Source organism: Pipistrellus hanaki (genome assembly GCF_964339955.1).
Source record: "Pipistrellus hanaki genome assembly, chromosome: 11".
Taxonomy (NCBI): domain Eukaryota; kingdom Metazoa; phylum Chordata; class Mammalia; order Chiroptera; family Vespertilionidae; genus Pipistrellus; species Pipistrellus hanaki.
In genome coordinates, this window is record NC_140513.1 from 45327586 (window position 1) to 45348389 (window position 20804).

The 20804-nt window shown below is 37.4% G+C and overlaps 1 protein-coding gene across 4 annotated transcripts in view; it reads left to right on the top strand.

Moving 5' to 3' along the window:
• Positions 1-20804, top strand: part of KDM4C (lysine demethylase 4C) — a 276437-nt gene that overhangs the window by 149796 nt on the left and 105837 nt on the right. For 3 of the 4 annotated variants that reach the window (XM_084899580.1, XM_084899582.1, XM_084899581.1), the window contains 3 exons: positions 9656-9837; positions 11452-11665; positions 12953-13029. In XM_084899580.1, coding sequence (XP_084755706.1) covers positions 9656-9837; positions 11452-11665; positions 12953-13029 — 473 coding nt within the window. Of the gene's footprint in view, positions 1-4879; positions 5155-9655; positions 9838-11451; positions 11666-12952; positions 13030-20804 lie in introns of those variants that run through there. The other variant, XM_084899583.1, reaches the window with a different exon arrangement.

Genomic DNA, 20804 nt, shown 5'->3' on the forward strand with positions numbered 1-20804 from the left:
TTGCCTTTGGACAAGTCCTCTCTCTGACTTCAGTTTCCTTTTGTGTAAAATATGAGGACTGGTCGTTAATTATCAGGGTTCCTAACTTACAGGTTCATGATTGGATTTTTGGCACTTCAGCTATCCTGAAATAACTTGTGGTCATATGCTGAGCTGATCACCATTAGACTAAATTTTTATTTGTTACTTTTCAACTATAATTTTATGATTTTTTTGAATAATTATACAGAAAGGTTGAAAGATGCAGGTACCCATTCGTACTGCATTCACCCAAGTGCAGAGGTGATCCACCAACAAGTTTGAAACTTAACAAGGTTCAGATTAAAACCTTGGTTATGGTTCTGATTTTCTGTAATCTGACCGCTGTCTGGATAACTTTTTATAACTCATCAATTCAGCAAGTGCAACACTGTAATGAGCTGTTAAGCATCTCTTTGAAATTAAAGACAGCTTGGATCCTGATCCCTATCTCTGTAATGTTTGCATGCCTTCAGAGTTTGATTAGGAGAATATTTCAGGCTATGTAACAGCAATTTAGTTTTTTGGACAGTTTGTCTTTATTAATATTATAATTCATTTAGTAATGGATTAAATATTTAAATACAAAGATGGAAGAGATGGAAATCAAGTCTGACACAGTTTGATTACTTTCCCAGTGGTTTTCTCTGTTTCACACTCCTTTTATTAAAGCTCTCATGTTTATGATGCAGTTGAATACTAAACCAGCCCTGAGTGTATATTCCAAAACCTAGAACTACCCACTGATTTCATTTTGTTGGAGATTTTTGTTTTCCTGTAGTATTTTATGAAATTTACCCTGTGTCAATAGTCACTGTAAGTGCTTTTTTCTGGTGCACAAGCTGACTCCTGGGCACTTTTCACTTACTCCTCACACAAGGGACATTATTTAGAATGGCTCTTTCATGTTACTTTTGGTAGATAGATATTTTGGGGAGGATTATGCCCACCTGCCCCTGGCATGCTTATAGCATTCCTTTCTAAGAGAATTGGTATAGATTTGTTGGTCTTCATTTTATTTGTTTTACTTCAAGGTTTCATTAAGGATATGTTGACCAAATGTAATAATAGTGTCGTTTATTGATTCAAACTTTACAAATGTCATTTTAAGTATTAAATGAAATTAAATTTTCATTTTAAATATTAAAAGCACACATTTATTTGTTTTGCTGGATGGTAATGGGCATTTGACTCTTTTTATGGTAGGTAACCTGAGACCTGCCTGCCTCTGGTCTCTCCTTGGCTGTTAATGGCTGCTCCTTGGAGAGCTAAATCATGGAATCTCTAAGGCTCATCAGATGTTTACTCCTTTGTATGGTGAAATGGTTGGATTATTATGATCCCAAAGTTCCATTCAAACTCTAAAGGTCTTTTATTCTTTGAAATTACAATAGGAGAGGATACTATATAGTCTTCATGCCTCATTTAGACTTCATTGAAAAACAAAATAATGAAGTATAGGAACATCCCTAATCAACAGTGTTTCCCTTCCGCAAAACTTCTGTTCTGTGCCAATTTTGAAAACAAATGCTGTTTTATGACTGTTGCATGTCATGCTCCAAATGTTATTAATTTTTATAAAATGATCTCTTTTTGTATCAATTCTTATGAACTCGAGGTAATATCATACTTTCAGAATGAGCACAGTTACATTTTCTGTTTGTTTAAGCACAGTTATATTTTCTGTTTGTTTAAAACAGCAACTTCAGCAGATTACTAAGTAGATTGGCTTGGAATGTTTGTTGATAGATCAGAGCAAATGTTTTCCTGCATTAACAATAAACAATAAAACATTAGATGTTTTTGGCATTCAGATGTTATGGCTATTTTATCTAGCACTCAGTTGAGTAGTAATTGGCATTCTCAGTTTAGCTTATTTCTCTCTTTATCCATAAATTATATTGGGAGCTCCAGTGGCATTGACTTTTAATGTAAAATAGGGGATAAAAATTAAAAACACCTTTCTTTTATTTTGCTAGTGGCTTCATAAGGGTTTGATTGAATTAGAGGGAAAAATGTTAGGTTTTAAACTTATATGATTGCTTTCTATACTTTTCAGAATCTTCTTGAAACTTTTCTAAATGTGGTTGGCATAAAGTGTTAGGTCTGAATGTGCTGAGAGCGTTGGGATTGTAAAATGATAGCTAAGACTCAGACTCTTTTAAATTCACGTGTGCATTATTGCTCTTAAAATCTTGAAGGAAACAACTGAGGAACAGGAACAGCTTTTGATACTGTAAATGTGTGGTTCATTCTATTCTTGAGATCTTGAGAAAAATAAATTATTGCATTGGTTGAATCAGATGAAATTGGTAATGTTTGATTTTTTTTTTCTACAAAACTATAATTTTGTACTATTTAACTCAAATGTATTGTTTTACATTTTCTCAAACTTGTACACAACTCCCTTTCCTAGGAGATAAAGATGTCTTAACCCTACAGGGCATTGAATTATCCTTTATTTTGTACCAAATTTTCTCCATTTCTATTTCCACCTTTTGTTTGGCATTGGAACTAACAGTGAATATAAAAAATAAGCATGCAAAGTTTGCTAAGTTTTCTTAGGTTTTAAAATTTACTTTATAATCTTCATTTTCCATATTTTGCCTCTGACTATTGAAAACTGGAAATGTTCTGTAGGCTGACATTTGGGGACCACTGTCATAGGCTTTTCACTTTGTGGGAGGTAGGTGTGTGGGTTAAGTGCCATTTATAGGCTCCCAGATAGTGAGTGGCTTACTTTACCATCATTTTAATTGTATAAAGTGTTGTTTTATTCATATTCTCCTTTTGGATCTTAGGTTCCCAGTTTTTGGGAAATGATTACATAACTTCATTTTATATATGTCAAATGGACTTCTAAATTCTACACTGATGTCTGTTGTTTACTGCTAATGTTCTGTTTTGGGGAACCATTTTCAAGAAAGTGTAGGGAGTTTTGTTGTGCTAATCAAAAAGAGTAAAAACTTAAGGAGAAAAGGTTTTCAGTAGTACTAGTATGTGAACATTTTGAATATTATTAAAATATTTTCATAGTTGCCGATGTCTTTTCTTGAGAAAATATACTTTATTAGAGGCCCAGGGCACAAAAAATCGTGCACTTGGGGGTCGGGGGCTCAGCCCAGCCTGCGCCCTCTCGCAGTCTGGGAGTCCTCGGGGGATGTCCACCTGCTGGCTTAGGCCCATCCACCTGCTGGCTTAGGCCCGTTCCAACCACCGCTGATGCACTTGCAGCCATCAGTCCGGCTTGTGGATGAGCAGAGCTCCCCCTGTGGGAGCGCACCAACTAACAGGTGGCAGCTCCTGCATTAAGCATCTGCCCCCTGGTGGTCAGTGCACGTCATAGTGACCGGTTGTTCTGCCATTAGGGTCAATTTGCATATTACCCTTTTAGTATATATAATAATGTCTTTAAGTGAGTTATCATGAATCTGGGGGTAAGAATCTCTGGGAGAGGACAGTGAGTACAGAAGCCCCAAAGAGCTAATAAGTGTGGCATGTTTGAAGAACAGCAAGAGGGATAGCTGATGGGACCACTAGATGATTTTGGATGTGGAATGACAAAATGGACATTTGCTGCCTTTCCTTTTCTTCTTTCTGTACATTTTCTCTATGGGCTAGTCTATACCCTTGTTTCTGTAGTAGTTGGCATCATGGCTGCCCTGTATGGGGTTTTTTCTTTCTCCTTACAGCTGTTTTGTATGATCTAACTGATGATAACTTCTTTTAGTTTTGGGGCCAATATGTCTAAGGACCCTGCTGTCCTTTACGTAGATGACAAGAACTTTACTTTGTATTATAGATGCTATTAATGAAATAGTTTAAGAAACTGGAGGTTTCTCCCATAGGAAATTTTGAACTCATTGAAGGCAGGAGACTTTATTTCCAGGATCTGTCATATTGCTTAACATAACGTGAGTTGTATATGCCCACTCTTTCTTCACTTACCTTTGATTTGATGATTAGAATAAGTTCCTTTTGATGTCATGTTGTCATCAAGTTTTCTAAAGATATGCCAACTTTCTGTTAGAAGTTTTCTTTTCCCCATCCCCACTGAGATATGGAAATTCACCATTGCTGCTTTCTTCCTACTGTACATATTATTAGCATTTGTTATTTATAGGTTCTAAAGATAGATGTTGTTATCATTTTTACTGCTGAGGAAACTGAAGCTCAGAGACATTAATTCACTTGTTCAAGGTCACAAGTCTGGCAATTGGTAGATAACAGGCTTAAATTACGTCTCATTCCTAGGTTTGCACTCTTTCTTACTTTATCACACTAGCAACCCAAATAATGGCTCAGTACTGATAAAAGAAGCTGAAGTGAGCAGGTATAAATGTCTGATAAGAACCAGCCATCTCTGTTGCAATAGTAGATCATCTGCAGTATTCCTTGTTGTTGTCCATGTGTATTGTAAGAAAACACACATTGGTGAAATATGAGTGAACATTCTTTAAGAAATTTAAGCAACATTGATAATGCTAAAGTTATCAGTGAAACCCCCCCAACCCTCAGAGGTACAGGTATCAGGGCATTGTTTTGTAATAGGAAATTAGAAAGGGTGTGCTGTAATGTCACCACTTCCCCTAATGTCACCACTTCCTAGTAAAATCATATGCAAAAAGCCCTGTGATGTTTTATTTTATTTTGTACTTGATATGTTTTTTTTTTCCTTTTGTATTTTTGAACATACCTTTACAAACCTTTGAAATTCAGGGTTTTAAAAAATCATTGAAATACAGCTTGACGACAGATTATGTAATTGTATGGGGACAATAAAGTTCCCAAATTTGAATTTCTTTGCTTTTTTTGAGTAATTCATTCTTGCCCTCTTCCCTCCATCCCCAATTTTCTCTAGGACATTTGAAATCATATATAATGCTTCCCAGGGCTGAGATTTTGTTCAAGTACCTGAAAGATAACAGATGCTGCTGTGTTCTTCATAGCAGAGAATAGTGCTATACCAGCCAAAACACTTCACTGGAACCTAACCTCAGCAGCAAAATCATTGTGGTGACTGGTAAAGGGAAATTGTACTGTAGCAGAGTTGATGGCTTTCCCCATCTGCCAGGCTCCACCAGCAAGTCCTGGCAGCAGCCCTTCCACAATCACCCAAATGTTTTTCTATTGAGAAATCCACTTACATTGAGTAAGTAAAATTTGTCCAAAAATCTTGTACTGAGAAGTGAATAAATATGAATAAAACCTACCTCATATTATTCTGAACACATTTTTTTTCCAAACTTTAAATATTATACTCTATATAATAAAACCCTAATACGCAAATTGACTGAAGGGCGGAAGGACTGGTCGCTCTGATGCACACGGACTACCAGAGGGCAGGTGCTCAATGCAGGACCTGTTCCCTGGTGGTCAGTGCACTCCCCGGGGGAGTGTTGCTCAGCCAGAAGCCGGGCTTGTGGCTGGTGGGCTTGCAGTGGTGGCGGGAGCCTCTCCCACCTCCATGGCAGCCCTGGAGAGCACCGAGCCTGGCTTCTGCTCACAGCTGGCAAGTGCAGCCTGGGCCAGCTGGCGGACATCCCCCAAGGGGTCCCGGACTGCGAGAGGGTGCAGGCCAAGCTGAGGGGACACCCCACCCCCCACCCCCACCCCCACAGTGTATGAATGTCATGCACTGGGCCTCTAGTATTTTCATAATTATAAAAACTTACAACACCCCTGTCCTTTATTCCAGACTTTTAAATATATTTTTTTTTATAGAATTGAAATCATTCTCTATATACAGTCTTATGTTCTGATTTTTTTCTCTAAGTTAATATTTATTTTTACTTAATATTATATGTTACATAAAACACGTATTTACAGTTTCTAAAGATAGATGGTGTTATCATTTTTACTGCCGAGGAAATGTTATACTTCATTAATATTCTTCAAAAGCGCCCTTTCTAATGCTGGTATAATGTGGCCATGCCATAATTATATCTTTTTAAGTGGGTACTTTTTTTGGGGATACTATTACAGAGGACATTAATCAAATTAACATCCATATTTGCAGAAAAATAAGCAAAGTTGATATATATGTACGCATAGGGGATCCATTAGGATATGAGACCCAAGGACAAATGGGGCAGTTGAGGGATTTATATGCCATTTTGTGCTTAGGAGAAAAGGATTGTGGTTTGGGACTTCAGAGTGCAGGAAGGTAATTCACATGGAGATGGAAAAACAAAACTGTCCCCCCTCCATACTCCCTCCCTATCTCCCAAACACACACACACACACACACACACACACACACACACACACAAAACCACACACACAACCACACACAACAAGGTAGTTGAATATACTACTTGACTGCGTTGGTGCCACTGCCTTGATTCAAGTGAAGGCATAGTTTTACCCTCAATTGCTCTGTATCACACATTACAAATGTTGACAGCTTTATATTATCATAAAAGTATTTTTGACCATACATACGACCCTGTGAAATTATGTGTGTTTGTCTCCTAGAGTCCATAAACTCCTTATCTTGAGAACTGATGTTATACTATTAATTCTTCTTTTATTTTTGTTGAGAATACAGTTGGGAAAGAAAGGAATTTTATGCTGCTAATGTTTTCACTTTCATCTCTTGTTGTTTGTTGGTTTCCTGAAGATAGCCATTCTGACAAGTGTGAAGTAATAGCTCATTGTGGTTTTAATTTGCATTTTTCTAATGATTAGTGACCTTGAGCATTGCTTTATATGTCTACTAGGGGCCCGGTGCATGCAATTCGTGCAAGGTAGGGTTCTAGGGCTGGCCAGCGATCAGGGCCGATCTGTGGGGCAACCGGCAGGGTTATTGGGGATCTTCTGCCTTGGCCAGCCTGGCACCACCCGCCTGCTGGCCCTGCCCGACCAGAGAAGCGATTGGGGGGCCCCCTGGCACCCACCTTAGTTGGCTTGGGGCCTGCAGGCTAGGGGTAGCTCCTGCTTTGAGCATCTACTCCATGGTGTCATAGTGACCTGTCGTTCTGCCGTAGTTCTACTGGTTGTTCCACCCTTCGGTCGATTTGCACATTAGGCTTTTATTATATAGGGTTTGCCATTTGTATGTCCTCTTTGGAGAAGTGTCTGTTCAGGTCCTCTGCCCGTTTCTTAATTACATTTTTTTTTTCTTTTTTGTCTTGAGTTGTCTGAGTTCTTTATAAATTTTGGAACCTCTTATTGGATCTATCATTGGAAAATATCTTTTTCCATTCTGTAGGTTTCCTTTTAGTTTTGATGCAAAAGCTTTTTAGTTTGTTGTAATCCCATTTGTTTATATTTTTATTCCCCTTGCCTGATGATATATATAAAAAAAACTATTACTAAGAAAAATGTTTTCTTCTAGGAGTTTTATGTATAATGTTTAAATCTTTAATCCATTTTATGTTTAGTCTCTTTTTAGAAAATGTGTTTTTATTGATTTCTAGAGAGAGAGAAAGAGGGAGGGAGGGATGGAGAGTTAGAAATATTAATTAGAGAGAAACATCATCAAATGGCTGCCTCCTGCATTTCCCCTACTGGAGATTGAGCCTGAAATCCAGGCACATGCCCTGACCAGGACCTTTTGATTGCTGGTTTGACACTCAACCACTGTGCCACACTGGCTGGAGTATTTTGAGTTTAGTCTAGTATTTGGCATAAGAAGGTGGTCTAGTTTTTTTTTTTTTTTTTTTTTGGGGGGGGGGGCATTTATCCAGTTTTCTCAAAGGGTTTATAATTTAAATTCAGGTCTCTGGACTGACAGTTCCCTGAACTTGGTGTTGCACAGTGTTGCTGCTGTGCTTTTTTAAATGTATGGTATTACATACTTACTGTATTCAGTGCATACTCTAGTGTGGGGATCACCCAAACAGAAGACAGATGATCTTGGGCCAGAGTACAGCGTTTTCTTTGGAGGACGGCTGTAGACCTTGGTCCTCTACCAGCTCAGTGTTGAGAGGGTTCGAGGAGAAGCTCAATTTACATAGGCTTCCATAGGTCCTGTCTTGCTGTAGTCCTGGCTCTCTGTCCATTGTTAGGAATTGTCCTTTTTCACTACTTCTTTTTCATTATTGCTAGGCTTTTAGGAATTAAATGCTATTTCTTCCATCCCTAAAAATATTTTGACAACTCTTCACATTAACTTATGACTAACTAAAGGGATAAGGACATCATCTGTAGCATGTATTTTAATCTTTTATAATAAAGTAAGTGATAGGATGAATTTATTGTATGTCAGTGGTAGCAACAGCTACTCAAACTCGGATTTCTTTTCTGTTAGATCCATTTTTAGTACATATGTGGGAGATATTGGCCTATAGGCTATAGGTTTAATATTATTTCAAATTCCCGATTAACTTTTCACTCCTATCTTTAATTTTTCAAATCTTAGTCTTTGTAGTAAGTATTCTAATATTATTGTAGGGAAACTGAGGTGGACGCAGTTTATGTTTAGGGTAAGATTACTGCATTGCAAATCCAGATAGGCAAAGGTTGTTACCTTTTGTTGTGTTTTCAAACCACTGTCCCTGCCTGATTACTAAGCATTTTCCATTGTAATCAATTAGCAATAATAATAATACCACCAACATGGAAGCAGGAATGCTCCTTTTTGCTTTAGTTAACTTCTTTAGAGTTATTTTCAGCCTCATGAGCCCTTCTTATTTTTTCATCTGAGCAAATCTCTTTTGACTTTTTCTAAAATAGGTAAGTCAACAATTCCAGGGCTGGTGCACATTAGTTCATAGGAACACCCATGCTTGGGAATTGATGACATTGTCCACAATATTTATTCTTAAGCCTGTGTAAGCTACTGATGAGGAATTATAGTGTGCCACAGCTCGAGACACTACATACCGGGCAGAGCTATGGCTGCTCCCACCTGTTCTGATACACCGTCCTCTGCTATTGGCGTGAAGAATTTTTTTCTCTTAACCTGTTAGGTCTTTCTGTATTTTTCTCCCTTGTATAACATTTTTCTAAAATGGTATTCTCATGGAGTGTATTTCTGTCCCTTTTATGTTAACAGATGCACATACTTAAGAAATTTGACCCTCTGGGGACATCATACTGAACAAATAAGTTTTGACATGGCGATTGTCTTTTATATCCATGTAATGGCAGTATATTGCTTGGAATATGATAGATGCTCTGCAGATGTTATTTGTCATGAATTCTTAAGCCCAAAGATAATTAAATGAAGTCCTCTAATTAATAAATTTATATATAACCATGCACTATGTTAGGTGAGGAAATTAAAAATATTGGTAAGCCAGCTATTGGGATAGCAGATGCCTGTACTGCCTGGGGATTATCTCACACATATAAACTCTTACCGTGGGAGGTGTTCTGGTAGCAGTAGAATTACGGAAGTAGTGTAGTCGAAAGGAGGGAACTGAACAGGTTAGTTATTCCTGGCATGGAAGAAGCTGTTGTCAAAAGGAGGGTGGTTGTCTGGCCATCATATCTGATCTAGTCCTTGAAGATGAAGAGGATGAAAAGGAAACTTTTGTTCCTCTTCTTTCTGAATCTATTTGAAAGATAAAATAGGTTTCCTGTCTGACATTAATATCACAGATACTTTGGAATGTTTGCTTCTTTTATAACCAGAGCTGTTTTACCCTGGGTCTCATACTCACTGTGTTTTCATGCCCTGTTTCTTAAGAATTACCTGAGGTTCCATTAATTGAGGAGGAAGTGGAAGAAACGGAGTCTTGGGCAAAGCCTCTGGTCCACCTTTGGCAGACAAAAGCTCCCAACTTTGTGGCTGAGCAGGAGTATAATGCAGCCCTGGGCAGAATGGAGCCCCACTGTGCCATCTGTGCCCTCCTCATGCCCTACTACAAGGTAATGAGGCTGGTGGGGTCATTGTCAAGGTTCCTATCACTGATGCACTCTTTCTGTGACTGTGAAAGCACAGTGAATCATTGTTAGGTAAGTGTGCATATGAAAAGGAAGACATTCATCTTTATGTAGCTAATGGCCATCATAGAGCCCCAACCAGAATTTCTTAGTGCTACTTGAGAGACATTTCCCTGACAGCAAGTTATCACTTTTGAATAAATGATTGGTTTACTTGTTGGTCTTGGTTTATTTCATTCAGGGGGCAGTTTCAAACTTTCTTTCTACCCCTTTCACCAAGAAACACAGACCTTAAAGTTTAACAAGAGAGATCTTAGACCTAGTCTCTGTTTTATGCTTGAAAATATCACTCTCAATAATATAAATGTTAGCTCTGGGACCACATTTAAGTGTCTCTTTATCTTCCCATGGAAAAGACACCACAGGATTAAATTCAAACTGAATTGTCCAGTGTACGCTCATCAGCCAGCTGTGCATGATGCCAGCTATGCATGATGTTTTCAATATCATTCCATATCCGTTATACTGATGGCATTTTGCTCCCTGAGGACCACATTCTCCAGCTTTAACAGCGACAGAATGATCTCTAGGAATCTAGTAAGGGTGATGGAACTACATGATCTATTTTAAGGTACAATAAAGTGTATTGATGTGAACATTGTGTTCTGGGTTATATTTCCACTAATTGAATCAGAAATATTCTCCTCAAGATCCATGTAAAGTAAATGCTTTTCTGTTTAGATGTTTCAGAGCATGAAATTATGTGAAATTTCACCTTTTCAAACCTTTGTAAATAGGAAGTGTAGGTACTTGCTCACCTTTGAATTGGCCCTGGTGAGGGACAAACACTTGTTTTCCTTTTAAGTCACTAAATTTCTGTTTTCTTGGGAAAACAACCTTTTATTGATTCTTATTTATATATCATAATCTGCCTTTATATTTCCTCAATAATTAAAACATTTCCACAGAAATTATAAGATTTAGGGAAATTAATATCACATCTCTGTAGATAATGCAATAGTTATTAGAGTTTCAAATAAACAGTAAACATTCTCCATATATTTTTATAAGAGGTAACAATTTTGTTTTGCACATATTTTTTATTTAATTACAGTTGCCAGATCTTTCTATCTTGATGTTTTCAAACTTTGTGGAAAGGCAGAAGCCTTCAAAATCTCTCTCAATACTTTTGCACAGACTTACGCTTAGGTCTTTATAACACTCCTGTTAGGTGTAACTGGGTAAGATTATTCAGTAAATGAAACCAGTTCTGTTAACCAAATGCAAATAAAGAAATGAAAAAAAATCATTAGAAAAACTGATGCTTTACATAAACAATTTATGTAAGAACATAGTTTTAGTAGCTCAGTACTTTCTCATACAAGCAGATGCACAAAGTATCTTCTTGTTCCTATAGCTTAGCACCTGATGGGAGCCTGAGACGGAGCATTAGGAAGAAGCTAGTAGTTGGGTCAAGGAGAACAAGGAGAACAGGATATGAAAGTTAGTGGATGGAACAGCTGTTGGTAGATATGAGTAGCAGAACTAAAGAGTTCATTTCCATGTTTTTCACCCACGTGGAAATATTGTGTTTTTCAGCCAGATAGCAGCAATGAAGAAAATGATTCTAAATGGGAGACAAAATTAGGCGACGTGGCAGCTCCAGGAGGAAAGACTAAGCCCCTCATTCCAGAGATGTGTTTTATTTATAGCGAAGAAAATATAGACTATTCGCCACCTAATGCCTTCCTGGAAGAGGATGGAACAAGCCTTCTAATTTCCTGTGCAAAGTGCTGCGTACGGGTTCATGCAAGTAAATGAATCTCTCATTCATCAATCATTGGCTTTTTAGTGCTTCACAATCTTTATTTCTTACTCCTATGTAACCTGCCAGATCTTTGGCGTTGAACTATTAGATCATTTTTTTCTCACATTGTAAAAAATGAAAGTATGGGTAGGTATAATCATTCTTTTTTCTCCAGTTTTATACAATACAGATCACATGGTTTCTCTTTGTCAGAGTAGTATGAATCGTTTATAATATAATATACACTGTATTTACCCCAGTGTAATGCGAATCTTACATTAGGTTTGAGGTAGTCTTACTGTCTGTCATGTATTTATTAATCAGATACTATTAGCTTTCCCAAAGTATTTGAACATAATCTGATTTAAATACAATTGTAGCAACCTTCTTATTGTATTTATATAAATTCATAACACACATACTCACCCTACATTATTATATGTATATATTGTTATATCAGAGGCAAAGCATCATTTCACAAAAAAGCTAGGATTTTAATCTTGGTTTCTGAATATACTAGCTATGCAGTTTAACCATAATATTTTATGTGCTTGAACTAAACATTTTATGGTTTTGTTTAACTATGATAGGTTTTCCTGTGGGTAATTACACTTCTGTTATTTTCTCTTCCTATTTCAAATGTTATAGAAATGTGATATTAAAAATTACTCATTTAAATCTTTGAAAATCTTATTTCAAGAAGTCAGATTAACATATTTGTTGGTTCTGCATAATTGCTGTTTGTATTGGCATCATCAGCTATCTCCTTACATAGTTTTTTTTTGAGTCAGGCATGTACAGAATACATGTGGAATTGAACACATCCCTTTATCACTAAACACGAATTGTGTATCCTCTGTCCCTATCAGTGAAATTAAAGCTAGTTAAACATAATGTTTGAAATGTAATTTTAAATTACATTAATTTCAAATATTATCAAAGTTTTTATTTTATTTTCAAACTTCTCCAAGCTTTGTTTCCTGAATTGCAACTTATTCTGAAATATGTTTTTCATGAGTAAAGGAGCATACAAGAAACTTTGAAATTTTATTATTGCCCATTCAGGAATTATCAGTATTCTCTACAATAACTATTGTGAGCATTAATTACTATTAATGCCCACACTCATATTTCCTGGAACTGATATCCATGAGATCCCAAAGTATCTTTGTTTTGTTCTAAGAATCAAAAACTGTAGGATAGGTAGTGTCTTTTATTTAATCAGTGCTAACATATGAAATATTGTCACAATGCAAAATACCTAATTCTTTAATCCATATTAATATTTTATAGGTTGTTATGGTATCCCTTCTCATGAAATCTCTGAAGGATGGTTATGTGTCCGGTGCAAAAGAAATGCATGGACAGCAGTAAGTAGCTTAAGTTAATATCTCTTAGCTCTTTTCACTTCCTCCACTGTAGACACATATATATCTAGTGGTAAGGTAAGATTGTACACATGCTTTTGTGTACAATTCTACACTTACTATATTTCTAGTCTTCTCTTTCTATGTCATCCACATGTTGTTTATAGTCATTGTAGAAATATTAAATAAAGTTTTAAGAGTAACTTATCTCTGGAACCTACAGAGATTGCCAGTTTATCAGAGCAGGTCCAAAATATTATCCTATTTTTGCAATTTTTGAAAATAATTATTCAAGGGGGATCTTCTGAGAAGGGATCTTCTCTGAGGAAACCACACTAATACCTAACTCTTCAACTAGCCTGAGGACTTCCTCATTTATTTTTTCTTATATTCATACTTTTAGAGTTCTACTCTCTTTGAGTTCTACTCTTGTCCCAGGCATTTGCTGTGAGCTTGAGATAGAATCTTTAGCAACAAATGATCCTTTACATGGGCACAAATTCCTCTTCATGGAAATTGTTTTTATGGAAGCCTTGTTGAAACTTTATCTTATATCCTAGCATTGAGCCCTGTTTCATTAATCCAGTATGCCACTCATTTTGCCATTTAATTATGTGCTATCCAAATTTTTCATAAAATCTTTTTATCCCTACATTAAAAACTGGGTATTTCTGTAAAATACAGAATACCATTTTAGAGATATACTTCTAATTATGAAGGAAGATGTTAGTTAAATGTATAAATACTCCTAAAAATTAATAACCCCCTATGCTTAATACTATGTAGAGTATTTAAAAATAAGAGGATTTTCTATAATATCTTCTGAAGAATTTATAGTATAGAATTCTAGATAGTAAATAAATATAAACAGATTTAAGATTGATTTTTTTTTTTTTTTTACTTATTTTAATTTAGGGATAATGTAGCTCATTAGGGATAATGTAGTTTCTTTCCAGATATGCAGTTCTTTCTTTAGGGATCTTTGGGGTAGGGGTCTGTGAGGTTTTGTGTTATTGCCATAGATGGGAGTGAAAACTGAATGTACAGATCAGATATGTGTCATGGGAAATCACATCATGCACAGATTTATGACTATGACAAATCATGAGTTGCCAGTTTTCTTTTTTCTTTTTTTGATTTTTTAAAAAAACTTAAAAAATTATTTTTATTGATTTCAGAGAGGAAAGGAGAGAGAAAGAGATAGAGATAGAAGCATCAGTGATGAAAGAGAATCATTGATCAGCTGCCTCCTGCACACTCCCGACTGAGGATCGAGCCCACAACCTGAGCATGTGCCCTGACTGGGAATCTAACCATGACCTCCTGGTTCATAGGTTGACACTCAACCACTAAACCACACTGGCTGGGCACAAAAAATTGATTTTAATAATTTTATATTATTTTTTATTAATTAATTAATTTTTTAAAAAATAAATCTTTATTCATATTATTACACATGTTCCTCATTTTTCTTTCCCTTCCATTGCTCCCCTCCACCAGGTTCCCACCCCACCATCTGCCCTTTCCCCACCCTCCATTGTCCTCATCCATAGGTGCACAGTTTTTGTTCAGGCTCTTTCCGCACTCCCAACTCCCCTTTTCCCTGAGAATTGTCAGTCCAATCCCCTTCCATACCTCTGATTCTATTATATTCACCAGTTAATATTGTTCATCAGGTTTTTTAATTCCCTTGGCTTTTAGTTTCACTTATTGATAGTTACGTATTTGTTGATCATAATTTTTATCTATATCTTCTTCCTCTTCCTAAAGAACCCCTTTCAGCAATTCATATAATTCTGGTTTGGTGGTGATGAACTCCTTAGCTTTTTTTTATTTGTGAAGCTCTTTATTTGGCCTTTGATTCTGAGTGATAGCTTTGCTGGGTAGAGTATTTTTGGCTGTAGGTTCTTGCTATTCATCACCTTGAATATTTCCTGCCATTCCCGTCTGGCCTGCATGGTTTCTGTTGAGAAATCAGCTGACAATCGTATGGGTGCTCCTTTATAGGTAACTGCCTGCTTTTCTCTTGCTGCTTTTAATATTCTCTCTTTGTCTTTTGCTCTTGGAATTTTAATTATGCTGTGTCTTGGTGTGGTCCTCTTTGGATTCCTTTTGTTTGGGGTTCTGTGTGCTTCCTGGACTTGTAAGTCTATTTCTTTCCCGGGGGGGGGGGGGGTAGTTTTCTGTCACTATTTCTTCCATTCTTCTTTCGGTATCTTGCTCTCTCTCATCTTCTGGGACCCCCATAATTTTGATGTTGGTTCGTTTGAAATTGTCCCAGAGGTTTCTTACACTATCTTCAACTTTCTGGATTCTCTTATCTTCTTGCTTCTGTGGAAGAGTGTCCTTTGGCTCTTTGTGTTCCAAATCTTTGACATGATTCTTGCGATCTTCCAGTCTGTTTTTAGGACTATGTATAATATTTTTTATTTCAGACAATGTATTTTTTATTTCTAGTTGATCCCTTTTCATATCCTCATAGGTCTCGTTTATTTTATTAGCCTTTTCTAGGAAATTCATGAAAAACCTTATAAGCGTGGTTTTGAACTCTATATCCAGTCACTTCTTTTCCTCCATTTCTTTTGTTTGTGATCTGTTTCCTTGTCTCGGCATTTTCACAGCTTCCCTGAGTTGGTAGAGTGGCTTTGTGTGCTAAGATGTCCTATATGGTTCAGTGGGTCAGCCTCCCAGTTACCTGAGGTGGATAGTCTTGGTGTAGCCCTTTGTGGGCTGTGTGTACAGTCTTGTTGTTAAGCCTTGCTTGTTGTTGGTATCACTGGGAAGTGTTGATCTCCAAGCCAATTGACTATGAGGATCAGAAGTGTCTCAGCTAGGAGGGTTTCTGTATTCTGCTTGGATGGGGCGGAGTCTCGTGGTGGCACAGCCAAGCTTTGGTGAATCCTGCAAGATTGGTTGCAAGCACATGCACCTCTTTGGTATAGGTGCAGAGAAGCTTTGGATTCCTGTCTGTTTCTCCCTAAGAGAGTCCTATTCGCAGCAAATGAGAAAGCTAGCCACTGGAAGGGCTTCTGTGCTCCGCTTGGTGGGGTGGAGTCTCGGGGTGGTGCAGACAAGCTTTATTCAGCCCCTCCCTACGAGGGTCTGGTTTCTGAGTCCCACAGTAATGGCCGCTGTCTTCACACACTTCCGAGAGATCTCTGCCCACTGCCTGACAGTCCGGCCTCTCCCAGTCTGGGGCCATCTATCACAGCAATAGGGTGGTTCTGTTTTCCTCCCGAACAAGAAAGCTAGCCATGCATTAGCTGTCTGCCCTCTCTGTGCGCAGGGAGTAAGCCAGCAGCGAAGTTGGGTGGCTGCCTTTTCCCGTACACAGTTCACCACACCTTCACAGTTCCTGAGGTTCAGGGCGCCTTCTCTCTCCTTCCCAGATGGAAGAGCCTCCTCTTAGCTAGCCATCCGGCGCTTCAGGGCGATGTTTCCCCTGTTTTCCAGTTCCAAATTCAAATTTGTTGTGGTAGGCTGCATTCAGGTGTCTGCCCTATGCCGCCATCTTGGTTTCTCCAATCGAGTTGCCAGTTTTCTGTACATGGCAGCATTAAGCCTGTGCTGAAGTTATTCATTGTCAGTGTGAAGAATTCCAAATAAAGTTACCATTTGTTCTGTGTCTTACTAGGGAGCTCTTTTATTACCTTAAATAATTCTTTGGTGATGGGCAAGGCAGATACATTAGATCACATATCTATAATCTAAACAGAATCTAAATTAAAGGAATATTTAAAAGTAACTCAATGTGAAGATTTGACTAAAAATGTATAGCTAAGGCCTGTTTTGGTCCTAAAATGCTTTGATTATGTGTTGCTTTGTATTTTCATTTTTCTTTAGTTTTACTTAAGAATTGGAGACCTTCAAGGAAACAAAACTTATTTATGTGCTTCTTAACCTAGAGATAATGAATAACAGAAATGTATAGGAATAGAATGCTGATAATTATTGGTAAAATTAATGTAGTTTTTATGAGCTAAAGGAAACTTTCATTGATTTAAAAAACAGTGACCTAAGAGCCTTACTATATTTTTATCTACCTGCTGTTTGGGAATGTATAGCAATAGGCACTATCCTTGAAATTCCTTTTTATTTCAATACTAGTGGCCTGGTGCACGAAATTTGTGCACATTAAAAGGGAATTAATTAGAGGAAATATAGTAATATTGCTATTTGCCCTTTCTCTATAATAGAAGTGTCATAGATGAAAGACAATTAGTAAAATGTATATGAAAATCTCTCTTCTGTCAGAGTCTGAGGCATGCCTCTGGACCTAGAGTCAAGTCCCTTCCCACCACTTGTACGCACTTTGAAAATGCAGGAGACCTAGACCTGGCTGCCCTACCCACATTGGGTGAGACCCAAACCTGGCCGGCCCCACCCCTGTTAAACCCCTGTGGGAAGGGGCCACAGCCTCAGGTCTCCTGGCTCAGCATTGGGGCAGAGCCATGGCCTGAGGTCCCCTGTCAAGCCCCACCAGGCAAGGGGCACGGCCTATGGTTCCCCATCAAGTCCTACGGGACGAGGGCATAGCCTGAGGTCCCTCGCCCTAGCCAGGAGCCATGAAGCCTCAGGTTTCTGCTATTTGGTTGTGAAGTTCGCTGGCTAATTTGCATATTCCTCTTTTATATAAATAGATATCCTATTTCACTTGCTTAAGGGAATTTGTTTGAATATTTTCACTTGAAAGTAATACAATATTAATAACATGGAACTATATATTATATTCTTGGATGACTATTGCCATGCTATGAGAAAGTAAATTTTGTAATGAAAAACTTAAGAAAACACTTTATAGGCTAGAATTTTTAATCTGTATAACAAAATGCATAAACTAGATAACTGTAAACATATCTATTGAAGAATATCTATTGTACTTCATAGAATATTGTATTAGTATATGTACGACAAACATAACATTCTAGTTTTTCCCCAAAAAATTGTTTTAAAAAAGCAAAGTCTAGGCGTGAAATGGTTTTTCACCATGGCTATATATACATTTATTCATTGTGCCCTTTATTTTGCTTATTTATTTTTTTAAAATAGAGTAACAGTTAGATATAAGCAAGCTATAATTTGATGATCATTTGGAATTAGCATTTTCTTTTCTCTTAGAGTGGAATATGTAATTGTGATGATTAAAAACAAACATTTTGGTATCTTTATTTTTTTATTGCATTATTGTAAATCAGTGTCTTCTATAGATTGGATAATGTTTGCCATTCATGCCCTCCAATGCTGTACATAGCTATTTTATTTGACTTTGGAAAGAGAATATAGTATTTTCTTTGCATAAATCATAGTTGCGAAATTACAAGGTACCTGAGGTATAGTGGTCTTTATAAAATCCACTCCCACAGTGCTGCTCAAGCTTATGGGCTAAGTCATTTGTTAGAATATATTTATCTGAACTTCTGATGATTGGAGTGTATCTTAGTTTTAACATTCAATTTTTAAAAAATTACAGTTTACATTCAGTGTTATTTTGTATTAGTTTCAAGTGTAGAGCACAGTGGTCAAATAATCATATAGTTCATTAACACTCGATTCTGTTTTTTTTTTTGTTTTAAAAAAATATATTTTATTGATTTTGTACAGAGAGGAAGGGAGAGAGATAGTTTAGAAACATCGATGAGAGAGAGTCATCGATCAGCTGCCTCTTGCACACCCCCCACTGAGGATGTGCCCGCAACCAAGGTACATGCCCTTGACCGGAATCGAACCCGGGACCTTTCAGTCCCCAAGCTGACGCTCTATCCATTGAGCCAAACCGATTTCGGCAACACTCGATTCTTAAGTCTCAGGTAAATGTGCTCAACTTCTTGGAAAACTGATAAACTCTTGACATCTTCGGAAAGTAGGAAGCCCTAACAACCCTTGGTGTTAGGTTGAGTCTTTGACTCCCACATTTATTGAGGCTAGGTTTTATAGAGGTGCATCTGATGTGGAGCAACCCTAAGACACTATTTAATCTGAAGATACTGCTCTCTCTCCTCTCTCTCCAAAGTAGGAGTTCTCTTAGAGTACAATTTACTAAAGAAAATTTGTGTGGATGAGGATTGTGTTACATTTACTCTACAATAATACAACCTTTGTAGCTCCTCTCCAACTTAAATAAAAATAGTGGTGATGATAATAGATGTTTAAAAAAAAGCCAATCAATTGGCTCTTGAAAGTCTTATTTTTAAAAAAGTAAAGTTTCATTTGTTAACTTTTGTCCTACAAATCCAGAATAATTGTTGATTTAAATATAAACTAATATATGTGGCAGGGTTAGAATTTTTCTAGTTTCCATAAAATTTAATTCTGACAAAGACTAAAGAATTCTTTGTCTCAGAAATCTCATTTTGCAGATAATGAACCAGGGGTTTGAAAGAGTAAGTCTTGCTCAGGATCACCCCACTTATGGTGAGGGGGCCCTATTCAGGGCAATACCCAGCCTCCAGATCCCCAGGCCCTGGCTCTTTTTCCCTCCTCCAGTTATTTATGCTTAGAATGAGAAGAAGGCTGAACAGATGGCCTAATTCTGACCCACATTTTTGAATGATTTTGGTTAGTTTACACTGAAAATAAAGTCCCCGCTAATTTCTGGTGTAATTGGTTATCTACTTACTATGGAATAGTCAGTGTTATTGGGTAGTTTTGGAGAGCAGTTTCTGTACCTTTTCACATTTTCACTAGTTTCTGTCTGGAGAACCTGTCCCAGAACTGGGTAATCTCCTGAATTCAATTTCCCAGCTGACAACAGTGCTGGCATTTTTCTTTTGCAAAGAGCTTTGTAGATTAGAGCCATTGATTTTCAGATCAGTTTGGCATATGGCCTTGAGAGGTCACTGTGACACTGCGCTCTTGGTGATGCATTTTATGCTATGTTTTTTATTCCATGGGATACTGTCAAGACCTGGTGATGAGAGGCTGTCAGCCCGAAAGCTGTATTGATCCTCATATACAGTAAAAGTAGTAGAAAAAAAGAAGTGCTGTCTTCTATTTTTTAAAACTTTATTGTTGAAAGTATTACAAATATCCTCCCCTTCTTTCCCTCATTGACCCTCCGAGAGGCTCTGCTCTTTAAAAATAAATAAATAAATGAAATATATGTATATATGTGTGTATATATGTATATATGTATGTATATATAAAATTAAAATAAATAATATATATGTATATATGCACATATATAAAATTGATTTCAGAGAAGAAAGGAGAGAAAGAGAGAAATAGAAACATCAATGATGAAAGAATCATTGATTAGCTGCCCCTTCATGCTCTGCACTGGGAATCGCGTCTGCAACCCGGGTATATGCCCTGACTGGGAATCAAACTGTGATCTCCTGTTTCATTGGCTGATGCTCAACTACTGAACTGTGCTGGCCCGGGCTGAAAGGCTCTATTCTTGGTAAGCTTGGGCAGTCACAGATGGGCAGTGGCCATTTGTAGCAGGTGACACCATTGCGGTATCCTGTAAGCCTGTAGCCAGGACCACATGCTCCCATTTGAGGTGTAAAGCATTTGGGTTCAAAATCACCTCTTGCCTCCTAAGGAGGCACGTAACTTTGATTAGCTGCACCCTGGCTCATAAAGGCCAGGGCGGTGATAATTATTTGACTTTAACCGAACAGAACAGCACGTTTGCGTATATCAGTTACCCTGAGAGCATAGCTGTGATGTGGAGGCCTTTGCGTTAGGAAACTGCTCACAGACGATAAAGTCACAAATCACTTTTCTCTATTCTCCCTTTTGCTCAAGAAAAATCATTCCTCGCCCGCACCCACCCC